The sequence below is a fragment of the Nicotiana attenuata genome, chromosome 9 (assembly GCF_001879085.1).
Source record: "Nicotiana attenuata strain UT chromosome 9, NIATTr2, whole genome shotgun sequence".
Lineage (NCBI taxonomy): Eukaryota > Viridiplantae > Streptophyta > Magnoliopsida > Solanales > Solanaceae > Nicotiana > Nicotiana attenuata.
In genome coordinates, this window is record NC_031997.1 from 42,617,858 (window position 1) to 42,636,797 (window position 18,940).

Sequence of the window (18,940 nt, forward strand, 5' to 3'; positions counted from 1 at the left end):
GCCCTAGTACTTGTGACACTAGTTCATGACACACACATCAGTAGACTATTACTTTTGGATTTTATTTCTATTATTATGACTCTCTTTAGTCTTTTCCCGTTTCGTTTGCCTTATAAATTTGTTAATGTTCGACTGTTTTTAAATATAAGTTAAGTAAATATGGGAATTTATTTTTTTAAAAAGAATGAGAACTCACTAGGTGATTAGGGTTACTTGTCTACAACGGTTTTGGACGCCATAACGACCTATAATAAAAATTGAATTGTGACATTTTGATTTTTTTAGTCCAAAAGAACCACATTTTGATTCTTGCCTCTTAAAATAAGTCAATGCAAACGGGTAACAGTTATCTCTTAAATAAACTCCATTTGCGCTAATTAAGAGGACCCACTTCAACAAAAGAAAAAGGAACCACTGCAAAAAAACCGGACGCAAATCCCAAGTGGATCCAACGGTTCATTTAACATCGCCGTGTACGTGTACGTGTTCGTGAAACCCTGTATACGTCTCTTCATCTAAAATTCTTGAATCTCCCTTTCCTTTTACTTCGTTAAATTCTTCACTAAATACTCTTTTACACTCCATTTTTGTTTTTCCTTTCTGCTTCACACTTTTTCTTTTTGCATGGCGAATCCTAATATTGTAATTAAGCAAGAAGTTGTGGAAGGGTTTATGAAGAAGAAGCCGCCCGCGGGTTCTTCACCGGCGACTCAATCGGTGTTTATTGACCTAAGCAGTAGTGACGACTCCGATTCCGATTTGGACGGTTTTGTTGGCAGTAATAGGCCGAAGAAGAAAAGGAAGAGTGTGGAGGATGTGAATTTCCCATTGCCGTTGGGATTTTTGGATCCTTTGCCTCCGCCTAAGGAAACCCCGTTGCCGTTACCGGCTCCGCCGCTTAATGGAAGCAATAATAAGGAGTTAGGTTCTTCTTCGGAGAGTAAGCAATTTTGGAAGGCTGGAGATTATGAAGGGACTTCTTCTTCTATTTCCGGATTATCTTCAGGTTTATTATTCAGCAAATCCTACGCACTGTATTCGTCAGAAATTTGGGATCTTATTATTCTCAATTTCACTCCTATGAAAATACTTTCGCGCAGCGCACTTTGTTGTTGCTATATTTATTCGTGTTAATAACTCGTGCAGGCCAGCAATTATGTGCTCTTGTCGTTTCATTTTTTGTGTTAACTGTTTGTTTTGTGCATTTTGGTGGATTATTATAGCTTAAATTTGTTTAGTGGGTGGGGGGGGGGGGGGTGAATTAGATTTTCACAATCTTGTTGAGTATGGGGTAATGGGTGGATCTATGAGTAGTAGTTGGAGCCTTAAGATTTTAACTTTTTGGTGGATTTTTGTAGCTTAAATTGGGTAAATGAATTCGATTTTCTCAATCTAGTTGAATATTGGGTAAGCTATGGGTAGTAATCTAGTTTGGTGACTTAATAATTGCTTATTTATTTGGTAAGTTACTTAAGTTTTTATAAAAGAATTCCTTTTTTCCTCTTCAGTCAGCAGAATGTTTCAAAAGATGTCTATTAGTAATACTCTGTTTATCATCTAAGCTTATTTAAAGTATTAATATGTCTTGGTAATGCATTTTTTGAAAGGATATTGCATGTTCCCTTTTTGGGCTCTTGTAGTTGAGAGGATTATTTTAGCTTGAGGGTGTAACATAATTTTTTAATATTGTAGGTGGTATAGATCACGTCAGAGTTCATCCCAAATTCCTACACTCCAATGCCACCAGTCATAAGTGGGCACTTGGAGGTAACTTATTACTTAACCATAATATTATTAGGTTATTACATACCCTTACAGTTTTTGCCTTTTTGATTTCATCTTTTCTGATCATATCTAGTCTGCAGCTTTTGCAGAGCTTTTGGATAATGCATTGGATGAGGTATACTCTTTGGCATAATACGCTAGTGTCTTTGTTGCCGCTTCACATAACATTTTAAGTTCACCTCTCTTGATTAGGTCATCAATGGAGCAACATACGCGAACATTGATATGGTCAAAAACAAAAAAGATGGAAGCAGAATGCTTCTGATTGAAGGTATTCAACTTTACTGGATTCCGTTTGCATTTTAACATGAATGATAGAACTATTCTTCCCCTACAAATGAGTTATCCCAGAGTTGGCTCCCATTGTCCACAACTACCCTCCCTCCTCTCTTCCCTTCAAAGTCTTTGTTATGTCAAATAAGAACACTATCCTTTTTTTTCCCTTCCGTTTTCCTTCAACATATTGGGATTGGTAAAGAGAAGAATGATTATGTTTCACTTATCTTTAATCCATGTGATTCAATAAAGAGGACATCGATTTTGTATTCAATGTCTATTTGAGAAGAAGAAATCTCAATGTTAGTTCCCGGGAAGACATGGCCTAACCATGGAGTTTGCTATTAGATGGTTTATTTAAAAACTGTGGATAGGTTATGCTTCATGGTAGTAGGAGCTATAATCTGGCCAAACGTTTCCCCTAACCGCCCTTAAATGTTATTTCATTAGCTTTTCTGAAATTCTCATATCGTTTATGATCTAACCCTCTTTCTTGATCGACTATGTAAGCTGTCATCTTCTTCTTTTCCCTTTGTTTTGTGCGACTGTTGGTTTTTTCCATCTTGCCCATTCTTCTACAGATAATGGTGGTGGAATGGATCCTGATAAAATGAGGCATTGCATGTCACTGGGATATTCTGTGAAAAGTAAAGTGGCAGATACTATTGGACAGTGTGAGTTTTAACTGAGATGTTTTTTTATATCGGTAGTTTCTGTTCAGTTGTTTAGATTATCAGTAATGTTTACTTCACCATATAAATTATTTTTGTGCTTTTGTATAGATGGAAATGGATTCAAGACAAGTACCATGAGGCTTGGAGCAGATGTAATTGTTTTCTCACGTTCTAGTGGAAAACCAGGGAAAAGGTTGTTACTTCTACCTCCTTTAACTGGTCTCTTCTTACATTTTTCAGTTTGGTTGGTATAAGTTTGGAAACTGGCCAAGGCATACATGTTACTGGAGTTTCACGCATGTTCTTCTTGTCGTAACTCATGTATTGTTTCCTCTCGATTTATCAGCATATTATGTGCTTGGTTTCATATGTGCAATGTTTTCTTCTATTGTTTAGATGATCACCGTTCTATGTTTCTTAGTAAAGGTATTCCTAGTTGGAAAGGAGTAGGACGCCAATTTTACATTTAGCGGACAATTGTCATCATCAAGTCATGACATGCTACCCTTTATCAGTTATAAGGGGGAACAACTCCCCCTTATTCCCTCACGGGAAGTGGCTATGTAGGGGACCAATGGGATATCCTTCGTGAAATCGTTGCCTTGGTTAAAATCTAGGTATGGCAATGGAGCAGAAAAATGAAGATCTTTTTACCCTGCCTCACATGGGGCAGGTAGAAGATGGGATTGGGGGGGTGTTCGGGGCCAACAAGTGAGAAGTAAATTTGTGAAGTTCTAAAGTGCCGAGCGAGGTTATGTGGAGATGCTTGGAGGCTAGATGTGTTCCTGTTGCATACATTAGGGCAGTTAGGGATATGTATGATGGAACTAAGAACTCGAGTGATAACAGTGGGAGGGGACTCAGAACACTTCCCTGTTGTGATGGGGCTGCACCAGGGGTCAACCCTCATCCCATTTTTATTTGCCCTGGCGATCGACACACTGACACGCCACATTCAGGGGAGGTGCCGTGGGTGCATGTTATTTGCAGATGACATTCTTTTTTCAGCGAGATGCGAGGCAGTGTTAACGCGAGGTTAGAAGTTTGGAGGCAGACCCTGGAGTCTAAGGGTTTCAAGCTGAATAGAATACTTGGAGTGCAAGTTCAGTGGTGCGACTCATGAAGTGGACGAATACGTGACGCTTGATTCACAAGTCATCCCTAGGAGAGAAAGTTTCAAGTACCCTGGGTAAGTTATACAAGGGTAAGTTATACAAGGGAATAGGGAGATTGATGAGAATGTCACATCGTATTGGGGCGGGGTGGATGAAATGGATGTTCGTTTCCGTGTTTTGTGTGATAAGAATGTGCCGCCAAAACTTAAATGTAAGTTCTTTAAAGTGGTGGTCAGACCGACTATGTGTATGGGGCTGAGTATTGGCGAGTCAAGAACTCTATGTCCAGCAGATGAAGGTGGCAGAAATGAAGATATTGAGATAGATGTGCGGCCATACCAGATTAGATAGAATTAGGAACGAAGCAATTCGGGACAAGGTGAGCATAGCCCTGTGGAGTATAAGATGCGGGAAGCGAAACTTAGGCCCCGTTTGGCCATGAGTTTTCCCAAAATAAATTTGGGATTTATTTTCAAAACTCGTGTTTGGACATAAATTTTGCTCATATTTTGGCCAAATCTCAAATCCCAAATTTCAAATCCCAAAATCAGCTATTGAGCTGATTTAGCTGATTTTGGGCCAAAATCCCAAAACTTGGGAATTATATACATGTTTTTCCAAAATAAAGTTGAAAAATATGTTTTGAAAACGCATGTCCAAACACATTTTCATCTTCAAACCAAACTTCACTCAAATCAGATTTTTCAAAACAAATTTGGGATCTATGGCCAAACGCTAGCTTAGATGGTTCGGGCATGTAAAGAGGATAGGCACAAATGCTCTAGTGAAGAGGTGTGAGAGCTTGGGCTTGGAGGGCTTTAGGAGAGGTAGAGGTAGGCTGAAGAAGTATTGGGGAGAGGTAATTAGGCAAGAGTCAAAACATGACGATGCTTTAGCTCACCGAGGACGAGGACATGACCTTGGATAGGAAGATGTGTAGTTTGAGGACTAGGTAGAGGGTTAGGAAGTCGAGCATTGTCCTTGCTCATGCCAGTAGTGTAGTGCATTACTCGGTGTTAGTCTTGTAATTTCTTACTCTTGTATTTCTGTTATTACTTGTCGCTTCTTTCACTTCGGTTTTTCTGATTGCAGTACCTAATGTTAGTCTTGTACATTCGCTTCGGTTTTCTGAGTGGTTTGCTTGTTATTGCTCCTTCCTTTTATCTTTCTGAGCCAAAGGTCTTCTGGAAACAGTCTTTCTGCCTTATTAAAGGTAGGGGTAAGGTCTGCGTACACACTACCCTCCCCAGACCCCACTTTGGGGGTCTAGGATTACACTTGGTCTGTTTTTGTTGTTGTTGTTGGTAGAGGGTAACCTGGCAATGCAACTTTTTGACTCCATTGATCTGGTGCTTGATTTTGCGAAGAGTCAAACGTTGAATTTTCGTCCATTTTCGCCCTTACCCCCCCCCCCCACCACCACCACCATCCCACCCCACCAAAAAAAGAATCTAGAAAAAAATTAAGTAAGAGTATTAGTGGGAGGGGTATGCATGTGGTGTTGCAGACTTACGTCAATCTTATCAATTTGAAGTTTCATGTCACCGAGAGGGTTTAATTTTTCCATGTTCTGCTTTAACCTTTAGTATATTCCCTCAGATGATGGGAAGTTTGGATCAGTTTTGTGCTAGTTTGTGGCTACAATTATATGATGTGGTACTACTACCGAGCTCTAGCATAGCGCCTCCATATACTTAAAACTAGCACTTATGTTGGGACCAATGGGAGATAACTAGGAATCCAGGTGTCTAAACTGGTAGCCTGGAGCGGTGGCTAGTTAGCTATCATGCTGTAAAACTGTGTACAATCAAGTATCCGTGTGGGTATGTTTAGTTTTTAGCTAGTTTTCAGTGTGTTGAAAGATGTGCATGAAGTAACCATGCCTGGTCGATGTGGGGTACATTAAGGAAAATGAAGACTCTGTGTAACACAGGTTTGTTATATCCCCGACACCGACATGCTCCCATGGAGTTATGATCTCTTAGTTTCTCATTTGCCTCTGTAAGTTAGTGATGTCTGATCTCAAACTTCTCAGGCTCTTGTGCTGTCTCCCACTCTTGTCGTTGCGAACATTCATCCTTTCGACCGTTGTTTTCTCTCTTTATTCTTTTGGTGGTTCAGTATCGCTATTTACTCAGGTATTATCTTTTGCTTTCAGCCCCACACAGAGCGTTGGATTGTTGTCCTACACATTTCTACGAAGCACTGGAATGGAAGACATCGTCGTTCCCATGGTAAGCATGCTGAATTATTTTGAAATTTCCTTTGTATTGGTGATCTTATGGTGTACATGTGGATCTGGTGTCCTGTCCATGGCAAATTAGAAATGCTTCTATTGCGATTCACTAGTCAGAATCCAGTTAATCAACTCTTTGCCCCTACTTTCATGTTAGATTCTAAACCTTAAGTAAACAAGCTCGCGCTTTATACGGGGTTCAGTTGTTGATGTAAACTTTATATTAAGTGTCTGCATTCTAACTTCCGTTTTGCTCAAACTCTGCTGTAGTTGGACTTCAGTTATTCATGGAGATTTTGTACTAGTGTTTGCGCTCTTCCTCACATTTTGCCTGTGTTTGTCTTATCTGTAAGCTACAGATGCAATAAATTAACATGAGTTTTGTAAGAAAACTTGATAACATGTTTTTGGACTCGCTAATAGGTATGCTGGTCTTACTTTTTGCCTTGATAGTGGTTCTTGCATTTCATTTTGCAGACTTCTATTTTGTAAGTCCTAGCAAAGAGGGAACACTAGTTCCCTTCATGAGTATGATTTTTGCAATCCTTCATGGATATTAGTAACTTTAGATGTGATGCACAATCCCTTGTGTTGATTTTGTTTTCTTGCTGGTGTGACAGCTTGACTATGAGAAAAGAGAAGGGTGGGACAAGATAATACGATCATCTACTAGCGACTGGGACAAGAATCTTGAAACCATAATTCAGTGGTCCCCTTTTTCAAGTGAAGCCGATCTTCTTAGACAGGTAAATCTTCAAAATTACTCCTCCTCCCACAATCCCCCAAAAAAGAGAGTAGTATTTTAAATCCTTCCACTACTGTTAAACTAGTTATGAAAAATCTTATAAGGAGAGAATGAGAAGATATAAGCTGCGATGAAATGTTAAATTACAAAGTGCACAGCTGGAAAGATTTGCAAAAAGTTCGTGTATAACCTTGATCCCAGCTTTGAATGAACATACAGTTCATCTAAAAAAAATGAACATACAGTCTCACCCCCAAAATGAATTCAGCTGTCATAATATCAAATTTAGCATACAAATTCTAGCATCTCAAGTGTTCATCTTGGATCAGCCAGTGTGCAACCCTATTGTGAAGCTTATTTGTGTGGGTTGAACTTAATGAACTATTCCATGCCTATAAAGTTGCATACTTTGTGTTTATCTGCTAACCATTCAACTTTTGTTCTACACATGCTGCAGTTTAATCCGATGAAAGGTCAGGGCACTCGGATTATAGTATACAATTTGTGGGAGGATGATCAAGGACTACTGGAGCTAGATTTTGATGCCGATCCACATGTACCCCTCTAAAATTCTTTTGTTGTTGCTCGTTTCTCTGCCTTACTTTATGTGCTGTCACACGATTCTTAGTTTTTGAGTGACATGTTACTTTCATTTTCTCCTTCTTTACTTGTTGCTCGTTTCTCTGCCTTACTTAATGTGCTGTGACATGATTCTTAAATTTCGAGTGACATGTTACTTTCATTCTCTCCTTCAGGATATTCAAATTAGAGGAGTCAACCGTGATGAGAAGAGCATACAGATGGCTAAACAGTATCCAAACTCCAGGCATTTCTTGACGTATAGGCATTCGCTAAGGGTAAGTGAGTTCATACTTGTTTTGGCATGTGTGAGTGGTGGCCTTTTTGTTACGTGTAACCTGGTTGTTTGAGTTTTCATGTTACTTTGAGGTTCTGTGAGGAAATTAATTAGTTCCTGTTGATTCTTTAATTCTATATGAAGGGCACTTAAATTGATCTCTAGCTATAAAATGTACACTGCTAATACCTAGGTGGATAATATTTGCAAAAAGAGGTTGTCTTTGACAGCAGTTCTACTTTCCGGCTTGGAATGTGGGGGTTTATGTGCTCCTGGAACCAAGGAGCAGTTGCACTTATCAAGTGGGCATTACGCCTTTCCCCATGTTGATCAAGGCTATCAAGAGTGACTATGGTCTAACCTAAATATTCCATGTGCGGCCTGGTCACAAATGTCATCCTAACATTTTGGATCAAAAGTAGTTGTAAACCAGAATTTTCCTCGTATACTCTCAGAACAACCTTTACCAATTACTTTCAAGTTTGATATTGAATGCAGGTACTTAAAGTACGTGTATGATACTTTTCCTTGGAAAGAAATTTTGTTTTTATCACGTGTTCTCTTGGATTTTCAGAGCTATGCATCAATTCTATACCTAAGAATTCCTCCTGCCTTTCGAATTATTCTGCGCGGTAAAGATGTTGAGCACCATAACATAGTAAATGATATGATGATGACCCAAGAGATCACATACCGCCCTATGCCTGGTGCGGATGGAGTACCCAAGGATTCCAACGTAATGTCTTTGAATGCAAACTCTATTTGGATTTTTCTTCAGTCCTCAATCTTGTTCTCACTCATTGTCATTTTGGTGCTTGTAGATGGTGGCTACTGTGAAAATTGGGTTTGTAAAGGATGCAAAAGCTCATATTGATGTTCAAGGGTTTAATGTCTATCATAAAAATCGACTTATTAAGGTTTGTCCTCTTTTTGGAAGTGCAAATGGTTTTAGTGAACTGTGATGATTGTTGTAGTTGTTGATGATGTCTTTTTGACTATATGATGGAATGCTTTCTCCACTACCTTTGTCTATGTGGGGATCTGCAGTATCAGATTCATTCTTGATGAGATATGTAACTTGATATTTTACCTTATCCTGCAATGAAATAATATCGTTGTTTCCAAAACCTGCAATCTGCTAATTCACAAAGCACAATTTCTCATTCTTATTGTCCAACTTTGTTAAAACTGGTGTGATTGATTTATGTAGACTTTCCCTATTGACAATAAAAGATGCATAGTTTGGAGCCATTGCATGGCAGAACATTCTGCATTTGTGATTTAGTGATCTGTACTAAAGTTTCCTTATGTTTTTAGCCATTTTGGAGGCTTTGGCATGCTCCTGGAAGTGACGGTCGTGGCGTTATAGGTCTGCTATTTTATCTCAAGATTCTTTCTTTTTTAGGTTTGCCTGTTTAAAGTGCTTATTGCTTTGTTAATTTGATGGCAGGTGTCTTAGAAGCCAACTTTGTTGAACCAGCTCATGACAAGCAAGGGTTTGAGCGTACAACAGTTCTTTCAAGACTTGAATCTCGATTAGTGCAGATGCAAAAAACTTACTGGTGTGTTCTGTTTGTCTGTGTTGTCCTTTTCCAGAGTTTCATATACTTAGTATACTCTTTATTCCTTTCCAGGTCAACTTTATGTCACAAAATTGGCTATGCTCCTAGGCGGAATAAGAAAGCTTTTGAAGGAGGTATGCTTGATGTATTTCTTTCATAGCTTGATTCTCCTTTTTGTTCTTTGTCAATACTTCAGACAACCTTTTATAAGGTTTGGCGCTTTGCCTGGGGACTTGTGTTCATGTTTTTTCATAGTAATCTCTATCTCAAAGAAGATACTGCTTCAGTTAATTATGTTTAATGCTTTTTCTGGAGATTTTTGTTTACTTTACTTTTGATATCTCAGTTTGAGAATATGATCTTGCTTTCTGATTATATCTAGTTTCTTATTATAACAGATGATAAGTACATAATTATTTTTGTAAACAGAGAATTCTCCTGGTTATCATTCTTCAACATCTCAATCGAAACATAAAAGTTCAGGAAAGTCATCTGAGAAGAGTAATGGTTTTGGACATCTAAATGGCAAGCATGATAGCAAAGTCAGAAGATCTGGAAATAAACCAAGTTCTTTTGAGCCATCCTCAACTTCTGCCGAAGATGACAGCGATGAAAATGACCTTCCAAATCAACCAGATGGACATCAGAAGTATAATAATGGAAAAGTTGGCTCTCAGTCTATGCATTCCCCGCCAGGCTTTGGACAAAGAGTTGCTGAGCAAGTATGTTCACCTGGTGGATTCAAGCGAGTTACTAGAAATTCAAGAAAGGTTACATCTGATCTATGTACCCTTTTAAGCTCCAAACGTTGTTCCGGTTGTCTTAGTTTCTGGCACTGCTTAAGCTCTCTTTGATGATAGAGTTGCCTCCGTTTAGCAATATATATGCCGGAGTATTATGTTAAATTACTTCTGATATAGCCAGTGTGCTCTTTAAAACGTTCTCTGATACATTCCCGTATGTCTTGATGAAAGTTTTGAAGCTACTTGGGAGATTCTAACAGTCACTACAATAGACTGTATATGTTTGTACTTTTTTTGGGCAGGGATATGGGGTTGGTTTGGCCCAAAATTTTTAGCACCTAATTTCACTCATCAACTTTTGAAGGTTTTCATTGGGGAAAATTACTCTTCTTAGAATTCATTGTCATGGAGAGTTGGAGCAGATAGTGGGATTGATAAAATTGGTTATTTGGTCCTATAGGGAGACGCTGATAAGAATGACGACGTGCTGCCAGATACTCTCACGGAATCTATAGAGCAGTTAAAAGAAGAGAATCGTGAGCTTAAAGGAAGGTGCTGGTCCTGCAAGCTTTACATAATTATGAAACCATTTTGTTGTATTTTAGGCTCAAATTCACTGTCAAAATGTTTATTTATTCAACAGGTTGCGAAGGAAAGAGGAAGAGATTCTAGGGGATCTGTTGCGTGATTTGCAGCAAGAAAGAGAGAGATCCAAATCACTTGAAGCTCAGGTTAGATGAGATTTTCATGTTTATTACTTGCCAAAATAGCTGCATTTCTCTGCATGAAAGCTGCAGTGTTTTGCCTGCTGGAGTAGCTAGTTATTTATAGTAGGTGTTGATGTGAGAAAAACTGGGAATCAATTTTTTTGCTTCCGAGGTGACGTTGTGATAGCATTTCGTTTATGCTCCTTTGTTGTTGTACTGGGAACTGGAAATATGACCTCAAGGTCCTTGGACTTTTCCTTGGTTCCTGCTAGTGAATCTATGTACGTTCAATTTATTTTAGTAATAGTAAGGGTAAAACTCCATTAGACTAGATTTTGATGTTTCTTAAAATGAAACTGAAATACTTCTGCTCCATGTTCAGCTGCAGGAGGCAAAAACAAAAGTAGAGGAACTTAACAAGGAACAAGAAAGTTTGATAGACATATTCACGGAGGAGAGACAACGCCGCGACCTAGAGGAGGAGAACTTGAGAAAGAAGTTGAAGGTGAATTTCTTCACTCAACTTTTTGCATCTTTGCTTTAGAAAGTGAATAGTCAAATAATTTTCTTGGTTTGCTTTCAGGATGCATCAAATACTATGCAAGAGCTTCTTGAGAAGGTGCGGGTTTTGGAGAAGACGAAGTCTGCCAATGGTAGGTAGATTAAATCTAGGAAACGGATGGACCCTGTCTTAGTTGCCCAATGCTGTATATATAATGGGTGAGCCTTAAGCACCAAAAGTCGTAGAAACATCACCTTGGTGCAAATGCCTTAGCCTAATTGCGCTTCCACGCTCTTGAGCTACTGGTACTGTTCACTTTTCTCCATATTTTTGCTGTCTTATCCAGTATGATGGTTCACTCTTCAGAGTGAACCGGGATTCTCAACTACCGTTAGAATCTGAACCCTCTCATCTTCTTAGCTTCAGCAAGTTCTTGAATTAGCATTTTATGTTCCCTTACAAGGTTAGGAGATCAATGCCAAATTTTGTCGCAGGATGGTGTGCAATTGGAGTGTAAATATTCTAGAATGACAGGCTCATTGCCCCTGTAATTTGATGCGATGTTAGTGGCACTGTTGATTGTTATCCAACAACTTTGTAGGCATTGCCGTTCAAGTCCCTGACCCCTTCTGCCCATCGTTATCGTCTTCATTGATGCGTTTTGAGGGCATAATTTTGTCTAGAATCAGACAAAGTTCCAGATTATTTGATCCTTACCTGAACTGCCTCCTTGGCTTTTCGAGAATGATATTCGCTGTACTTTGACCATAGTTTCTAGCGTAGTTCGTGTAGTTTTAGGACGAAGAATTTTCAAGTTGTTGCGTTACTTTCGCTGTACTTTGACCATAGTTTCTAGCGTAGTTCGTGTAGTTTTAGGACGAAGCATTTTCAAGTTGTTGCGTTACTTATTTCTTTCTCTTATTCAAAAGATTGACTTTTCTTTGTGACATAAATGTGCGTTCTTTTTCTGAGTTCCAAGGTTTATTACGTTATGGCTCTGTGCGGCATGCCACATATGTGCACGATCAATTTGGTAATGTTCCTTAGCTGGTAAAGGTTAGTACTTTTAAAAAAAAAAACAAATATTTAGATACAACAGAAACAAAATGGCACTTGCCAATTTTTTCAACTGAGAGAATTTCGAAATTATATTCAAACAGCGACCAACTTTTAAGAAAAATTGGAAGCCGAATAGGGGGCTTAAATTATGGAATGAGGGGAGTACAATTATACGGAGCTAAACGTTTAGCTAAAGGTCTGTTCATTTTTTTTTTTTTTTTTGGTTTTCCACCCGGTGTCCGGTACCCGCATTGGAGCTCGACTATATCTGGATTCGCGCCGCGTATGGCCCCTTTCGGGGGGAAGCGCTCCCTACAAAGGATTTTTCCATATCCAGGACTCGAATTCGAGACCTCTGGTTAAGGGAGGAGCAGTCACATGCAGTGCACCACATCCTTTGATAGTAAAGGTCTGTTCATCAATTTGCTCAGACTCCAAATACTCATTAGATGTTATCTTTTCTTGTAGTCTTATTGGAAGGTTTTAGTTGCAACTGGTTGCCGAAATTTGGTCCCATTACATCCAAATTTGAATAACTAAGGATGCAATAGATGAGATTCTTATTTCTTTATTTTTCGCTTCGCTTTAGAAAAAGTACTACTCCTATTGTGCTGGTTTATTGTTGTCACAAAGTTTACTTTTCATTGGCGATTTGCATGTTTTAGACATGCTGGTTCGCTATTGTTATTTCTTTCTCATATCCAACTAACCAGTCTGCCTGTCTGCGTACACTACTTATTGCGCCAACCAGTAGACGGATATTATTAGAATAAAAGTACGTACTCATCCAATATTTTTTCATAGATGTAACTTTCATTGATTAAAATTGACAGTGAGCCAATTTAAGGTCGCTATCCCAAATTTTCTACAAGAAAGTGAGGAAAAAAAGCATGAAAAAAATGAAGACTTTTGAAATTTGTGGTTCTAAACAAGTCAAAATGAGGCTCGGAGTATTTATGTGGTTATAAAAGCTTCTCATTAAAGGTAGAATTGGAAGTTTAAGCTAAATTGTTTCCAAATTTAGAAAGAGGTTATTCTTTTTGGAACGGACCAAAAAGAAAATAGGTTCATATAAACTAGAACGGAGGGAGTAATTGAGATTTTAAAGTTGCAAAACTTATTTAAAGTGCGTCTGCCCCGAATCCAGAATTTAACTTTCGAATGTCAAGATGAACAACAATGAATAAGTGACACCGTCAAAGTAGACAGGTAATGCATGTATGCTGCTTTAAGCTTTGTAATATGAATCGCACGTCAAATCCATATTCATCTTTCATCACATAATGTATGAAATCTTAGGATGTGAATATCGAATTGAAAATCAGTGATTTCTTCAGAAGTGCAGTTGTCAAGCAAAACGAACGAGATTGCAGGACATTCATTTTGCGCATCTTTACTGCTCAACCACTCAAAAGAGTTGTATACTTTACATTCAAAACCCAGAAATTACTGCTACACTATATTTTCCTCAGTAGGTCACTCTGATATGAACAAAATGTCAGAGCATCCCAAAACAAGATTTCCTATGGAGTCAGAGAAAGACAATTGTGGTTCTTCCTTTAACACAGCCACAATCAGTCAGCACTCAGCACGGCCACGTCCATCAAAAGCAATTGTCTAAAGCCCAAAAAAAGAACAATAGGAATCCCCTAAAGGCAATCAGCTCTGTTAAAATCATGTTTTTTGCTTTTAAGAAGTGTTAGTGTATGTTATTAGACCCAGCAAGTATATCAGCATATAACGGAGGAAACTGAAAGTGGGTAACGAAAAGTGTTGGCATATTGGAAGGAAACAGTATGTCCATTAATAAGGGGCTTCCCATCATTGACCAGACAATCGTCAAAGTGTAGGCGCTTGAATATCCGAGGGTTAATAAGGCGAGCAGAGCTGAACCAGCCACATTTGAGATGGATGCCTGAGATATCACAGCCAGAGACACAGACATTCATAATCTCCACTGTATATGTTGGTATTCCACTGGGTAGAGGTGCTGTGGGTCCCTGATTTATCACTATATCTGTTTTTGAACACTTGTCACCCCATATTCTGTTAGTTTCCACTTGGTTACCTGCAACAAAAGGCAATTGCGGATACAGACAAGTCAACAAAATAAACCAGCACCAGCAGACCTATCCTTTGTCCTTTTCCACGTAGTTGCTTTATTGTTTCCTTTTTTCCCATCAATTTTGGGGTCGGGTTTGGCCCATGAACTTGAATTTGGATTTTTTGAATGGAGGGGGATTAAAGAGCTGCGAGCATTAATCAGTGCAATAAATGAAAATTTTAATGAGTGTACTATATAATTTTACATAATCCAAAATATATTTACATGCAACCCTCTATAATAAATGAGATTTTTAATATAATTTTAGAAAATAAATCATGTTACTTGCTTTATTAGGTAAAAAGTGAGTCAATAGTGTAAAAATTCACTTTTGATGGATAGTACTCCGTCCATCCAAGTATACTTGTCCACTTTACTAAAATAGATATTCTGTCTAATTTGGAAAATGAAAGAATAATTTACCATTTTATACCTATTTTACCCTTCTTATTAAGTACTATTACAGTCAGACCTCTCTATAACAGTATCTCTATATATAACATTTCACTATAAAAGTCATGTTTTTCCGGAATCAATTTTCATGTTATGTTATAATATATGTTCTCTATAACATCATTTCGCTATAACATCCAAAAATATTCGGAACAGACAGATTGTTATAGAAAAGTTTAACTCTACTTAATTACAATTCATTTTCCAACATATAATTAATAAATGGGGGTGATATAGTAAAATTATTGTATGTATTTATTACTTGCGTGTCAAGTCAACAGTTTAGTTAAGCTCCTATATAATACACGAGCTCTATTGGGGTCTGAATCATAAATTGTCAAATTTAAGCTATCAATGGGGCATAGGGCATTCTTCAAGACAAATTAAGCTTTTTTTGTGATTTTGATTGAAATCGAACAGGCGGAGAAAGAGACAGCACAATCAAAAAGGCTGAATATAGGGAATTGAGGCATTTGAATTAACTTCTCTTCGAGTATCTTAATTGGCGGACAGCTATGTGCACGTGAACCACACAGCAAAATGCACCATTATGAGCAAATTTATAGAGCAGTGATAGAAGACAAGAGCTGCCAAATATTCTTTTAATACCATACAGATTGGAAAAACTAGCTTACCATTTTTTTATTTTTCTATTTGGATAAAAATAAATGCTGTTTCAACTTCCGAAAGTCAAAAGAATCGTTTGGAAAGTGATATTACATATCTGGCACGAGACATGGACTTTTATAACCAGCAGAAAAATAGAAAGATACTGAACTAGTAGTGGTTTCCTAAATTATGAAAATTGCATGCAAATTTTAACATGTAACTACAGCAGAAACTAAAGCAAAACTTTTGTCCTCTTCTCCCTTTTGCCCTTTCAATTAGAAGTAGGTTAAACCTTTTCTTTAACTTTTGGGCGACTATGAGAATTATTTGTATTTTTGGGGTATAAGACCAATAAAGACATGAGAAAACAAAAACTGACGTGCGCCACCTACACAGCAAAAATTGTACAGTAAACCTGAGCAAACAGGAGGCAGCTGCCTGCTCGCTGGGCTGTCTAGGGTCGTACCTTAAAGCAAAAAAAAAATGGCAGATGTTGTAGACCAAAATTAAATTTCAAATTCATTTTTGTTTGTGAGTTAAACGACTAGTAATTTTTTGGACTAACCTTGTTTAAGAAGCTTGCGATGAGGACCAAAATTTGTGTTCCCAGTGACAGCTGAATTTGCTTCCGCCATGAAATTAAGACCAATTGGTTTTCCTGCTTACAGAATCGTAAAATGAACAGTAAAGAAAATCAATGACGATAAATAACATAGCCGTCTACAAAACTTAATGTGCATAATTTTACAGTTGAAATGGAGAGATGAAAGGGACGAAAAAGCTATTGAATAATGGGGGAAGAGCCTCGTGTGCTAATAAATAACAGAAAGCAGACCTAACAAATAATTAAGTGCAATCTCATTCATTGAAAACCGACACCCATACATACACACAACTCGTGCTCTCTCTCTCTCTCTCCACAACGTTATGCATGTGGTTGTTCATATAAGTAACTAATATTTCTCTTCGTAAATTCAATGAATACACACCTGTAAAAAAAACCGGTCCAATGATTAAGAGAAGGAAGAAGAACGCGAACACGGCGGAGGTCAAACCGAATCTGATTCGCCGTTTCAATGATAGAGAGCTCATTATCGTGGAATCGAATCAACAAATATATTTTATATGCTCCCTCCCAAACTCAGGCAAAATTAATAGTACTGTTGAATACTTTGCTTCCACGAAACGGAGGAAGTTTCGAGCCGAGTTACTGAGTCGAATCGGCGGTCTAGCTGAGAACGGAACTTTACACGGAGATTCAAAGTTGAACTGTTGAATCAGCTGAAAATCTGTCTTTGACTGAATCACACAGAGAGAAACGAAAAAAAAGTGATATGAGAGATGCGCTGATATGACTTGATAAACTCTGCTACATAAAAAAAGTACGAGTTGACATAAAGCAAATATATAAACATATTTTCGAGAAGTGAGAATATACATGAAAAGTGCTATAAAGCCATACATCAAATCAGTAGAAGCGCCGAACAACGGTAAGAAGAAGAAGAGTAGAAAAAAAAAAAAGAGAGACAAACAAGGCCGATAAGCATTTGACTATATAAATAGAAGATGAAAAAGCTCAGACTCACGAGCGTACTTTTAATATTGCAGAAGCGTAGCCTAAAAATAGCGAAATCGACGGCGATGTGCTTTCCGCTTCCAAAAGGCGAAAATAGAAAAGCTCAGGTCAGAGTCATAATGTCTCGAACTCCTCTCCAACTCATCAGTAAAGGAAATTTTCCCGACATTTTGCTATTTTTTCTCCGGGAATCAAACAACTTGCTATTTTCAATAAATACATTGATGAGAAGGCAGAAACAAGCAAAATAGCAAAAAAGTTAAGAGCATTCAGATTTAAATAAAAAACGAAAAGGAAAAAGTGAAATGAACAGAGACAAAATGTGCAGAGTTGCAAAAGCACTGAAGCAGTGAAAGCAAATAAGCTTTTTCTGAAACTCAAGGAGACAAATAACACAGCGAGAAAGAAAAGCCAGAAGTACCAAAACAGTGCAAGCAAAAAAGAAAACCAACATATATTTATATGTATTGTTGCAATGAATAAATTAATGAATGTCATGTGTGCTCGAGATTTCTCACCTCCTTTCGTTGATCACACGTACGGTATATACTTTGAGAGAGCTCGACGCAGCACACTGCACAGTTCTGTAAACTGCAGACAGAGAGATAGTGGAAAGAGGAGCCCTAGAGAGAGAGAGAGAAGGAGAGAGAGAATTTACGAGTGAAAGAATTGAGAATGAATAAAGGAATCTGGGGTTTTCGATTGTATTGTCGCAAGCGGAATGTTTCTGGATAGAGAAAGAAGATAATTCGGCATTAAATGCCATTGCAGCTCCATGTTTAACTCCGGTTAAATGAAGTTCCCACGCGCAGTTCAGCCCTGGTTAGGACTGACCAACTTCTACCCATTTTTCCCCCTCCAATTACAAAGATTAAAGACTACTCCCTTCGGTCCAAAATAAGTGATTTTTTTTTGAATGTTTTCACATAGATTAAGAAATTCACCTTTTAGCATTAATTAGTAATGAAATTGACCATATTAACCTTTACTATCTCACATAAACACTCCTAACACATATTCCAACACTATTTACTCCAAGGACAATGTAGGAAAAAAATAATTAATTCATTCTTGAAATCGGGAAAATCACTTATTTTGGACCACAAGAAAAAGGCCAAAAAATCACTTATTTTGGACCGGAGAGAGTACTTAATAGTACTGGTTGAATACTAGTTATATCTCCTGTATGGATTTAAGTTATACAAATTGATAGTATAACAAAATTTTATACTATTGCAATTTAATATGTAATAGTATATGAGTATTACATGGATTGAAAATAGATTTTAGTTAAAACTTAAAAACAAAGCGAATAATAATTTTCTTAAAGTTGAAATGTGTTTGGACATATATTTTACTTGAAAAAAAGTTAAAAGTTTTATGAGTGAGAAAAAGTTTTCACACAAATAGTACTGGTCATGAACAAACAATATTTTTGAATTATTTTAGAAAAGAAGAAAAACAAAATATCTATGTCCAAGCGGAAGCTTCAACTCATTCCATATTTGAAATCCACTAACTCCTAACTTAAATTTGCCTCACCTAAGGTATATAAAAGGAGTAAGCACTCACAGTAAGAAGTTTTATACCTCACATCTGAAACCTTTAATTAATTGTTCAACCTCTCAAAAATCTCATTCATCCTACTAGTGGCACTAATAGTATCGCATTTGTCTTGTTAACAAATTAAAGGCAAATTTCCTTGGACTAATAACATTAAACCATGGCCTCGTTTTCTACTTTTTTACATATTAAAGGATATAACAAAATGTTATAATTGGAACAGTACACTTTCTCCATAGTTTTCATACTGGTTGATTTTAAAAGGCGATTTTGGGGCTAGGCATGGGGCGAACCCTGGACTGAGGCGCACCAAAAATGCTCAGAAGCGATGGTGGGGGAGAAGTATCAATCGGCATTGAGAATGCCCGGGGGGGG

The 18,940-nt window shown here is 37.7% G+C and overlaps 2 protein-coding genes across 3 annotated transcripts; one reads left to right on the top strand and one right to left on the bottom strand.

Moving 5' to 3' along the window:
- Positions 434 to 11,816, top strand: LOC109232320 (protein MICRORCHIDIA 7-like). The gene is made up of 20 exons (XM_019398051.1): positions 434 to 1,006; positions 1,693 to 1,767; positions 1,866 to 1,900; positions 1,978 to 2,056; positions 2,643 to 2,735; positions 2,844 to 2,928; positions 6,009 to 6,084; positions 6,707 to 6,832; positions 7,289 to 7,387; positions 7,587 to 7,688; positions 8,262 to 8,423; positions 8,509 to 8,604; positions 9,005 to 9,056; positions 9,138 to 9,249; positions 9,322 to 9,383; positions 9,679 to 10,019; positions 10,453 to 10,544; positions 10,636 to 10,723; positions 11,082 to 11,204; positions 11,283 to 11,816. The coding sequence occupies exons 1-20, from the start codon at positions 625 to 627 to the stop codon at positions 11,358 to 11,360; spliced, it is 2,358 nt and encodes a 785-aa protein (XP_019253596.1). The 5' UTR covers positions 434 to 624; the 3' UTR covers positions 11,361 to 11,816.
- On the bottom strand, positions 13,606 to 17,704 carry LOC109232321 (protein TAPETUM DETERMINANT 1-like). Of its 2 annotated transcripts, none has more exons than XM_019398052.1 (4): positions 17,521 to 17,704; positions 16,416 to 16,725; positions 15,992 to 16,084; positions 13,606 to 14,328 (listed from the first exon to the last, which is right to left on the bottom strand). In XM_019398052.1, the coding sequence occupies exons 2-4, from the start codon at positions 16,516 to 16,518 to the stop codon at positions 13,991 to 13,993; spliced, it is 534 nt and encodes a 177-aa protein (XP_019253597.1). In that variant the 5' UTR covers positions 16,519 to 16,725; positions 17,521 to 17,704; the 3' UTR covers positions 13,606 to 13,990. The 2 variants fall into 2 exon arrangements, with proteins under 2 accessions (XP_019253597.1, XP_019253598.1); XM_019398053.1 differs by lacking the exon at positions 17,521 to 17,704 and adding an exon at positions 17,021 to 17,179.

Coding starts and splice junctions, on each gene's coding strand:
- LOC109232320 (XM_019398051.1), top strand. CDS start 625: ATGGCGAATCCTAATATTGTAATTAAGCAAGAAGTTGTGGAAGGGTTT. Junction 1,007..1,692: donor TATTTCCGGATTATCTTCAG/GTTTATTATTCA, acceptor TTAATATTGTAG/GTGGTATAGATCACGTCAGA. Junction 2,929..6,008: donor AGTGGAAAACCAGGGAAAAG/GTTGTTACTTCT, acceptor TTTTGCTTTCAG/CCCCACACAGAGCGTTGGAT.
- LOC109232321 (XM_019398052.1), bottom strand. CDS start 16,518: ATGAGCTCTCTATCATTGAAACGGCGAATCAGATTCGGTTTGACCTCC. Junction 16,085..16,415: donor TGGACCGGTTTTTTTTACAG/GTGTGTATTCAT, acceptor TTCTGTAAGCAG/GAAAACCAATTGGTCTTAAT. Junction 14,329..15,991: donor TCGCAAGCTTCTTAAACAAG/GTTAGTCCAAAA, acceptor CTTTTGTTGCAG/GTAACCAAGTGGAAACTAAC.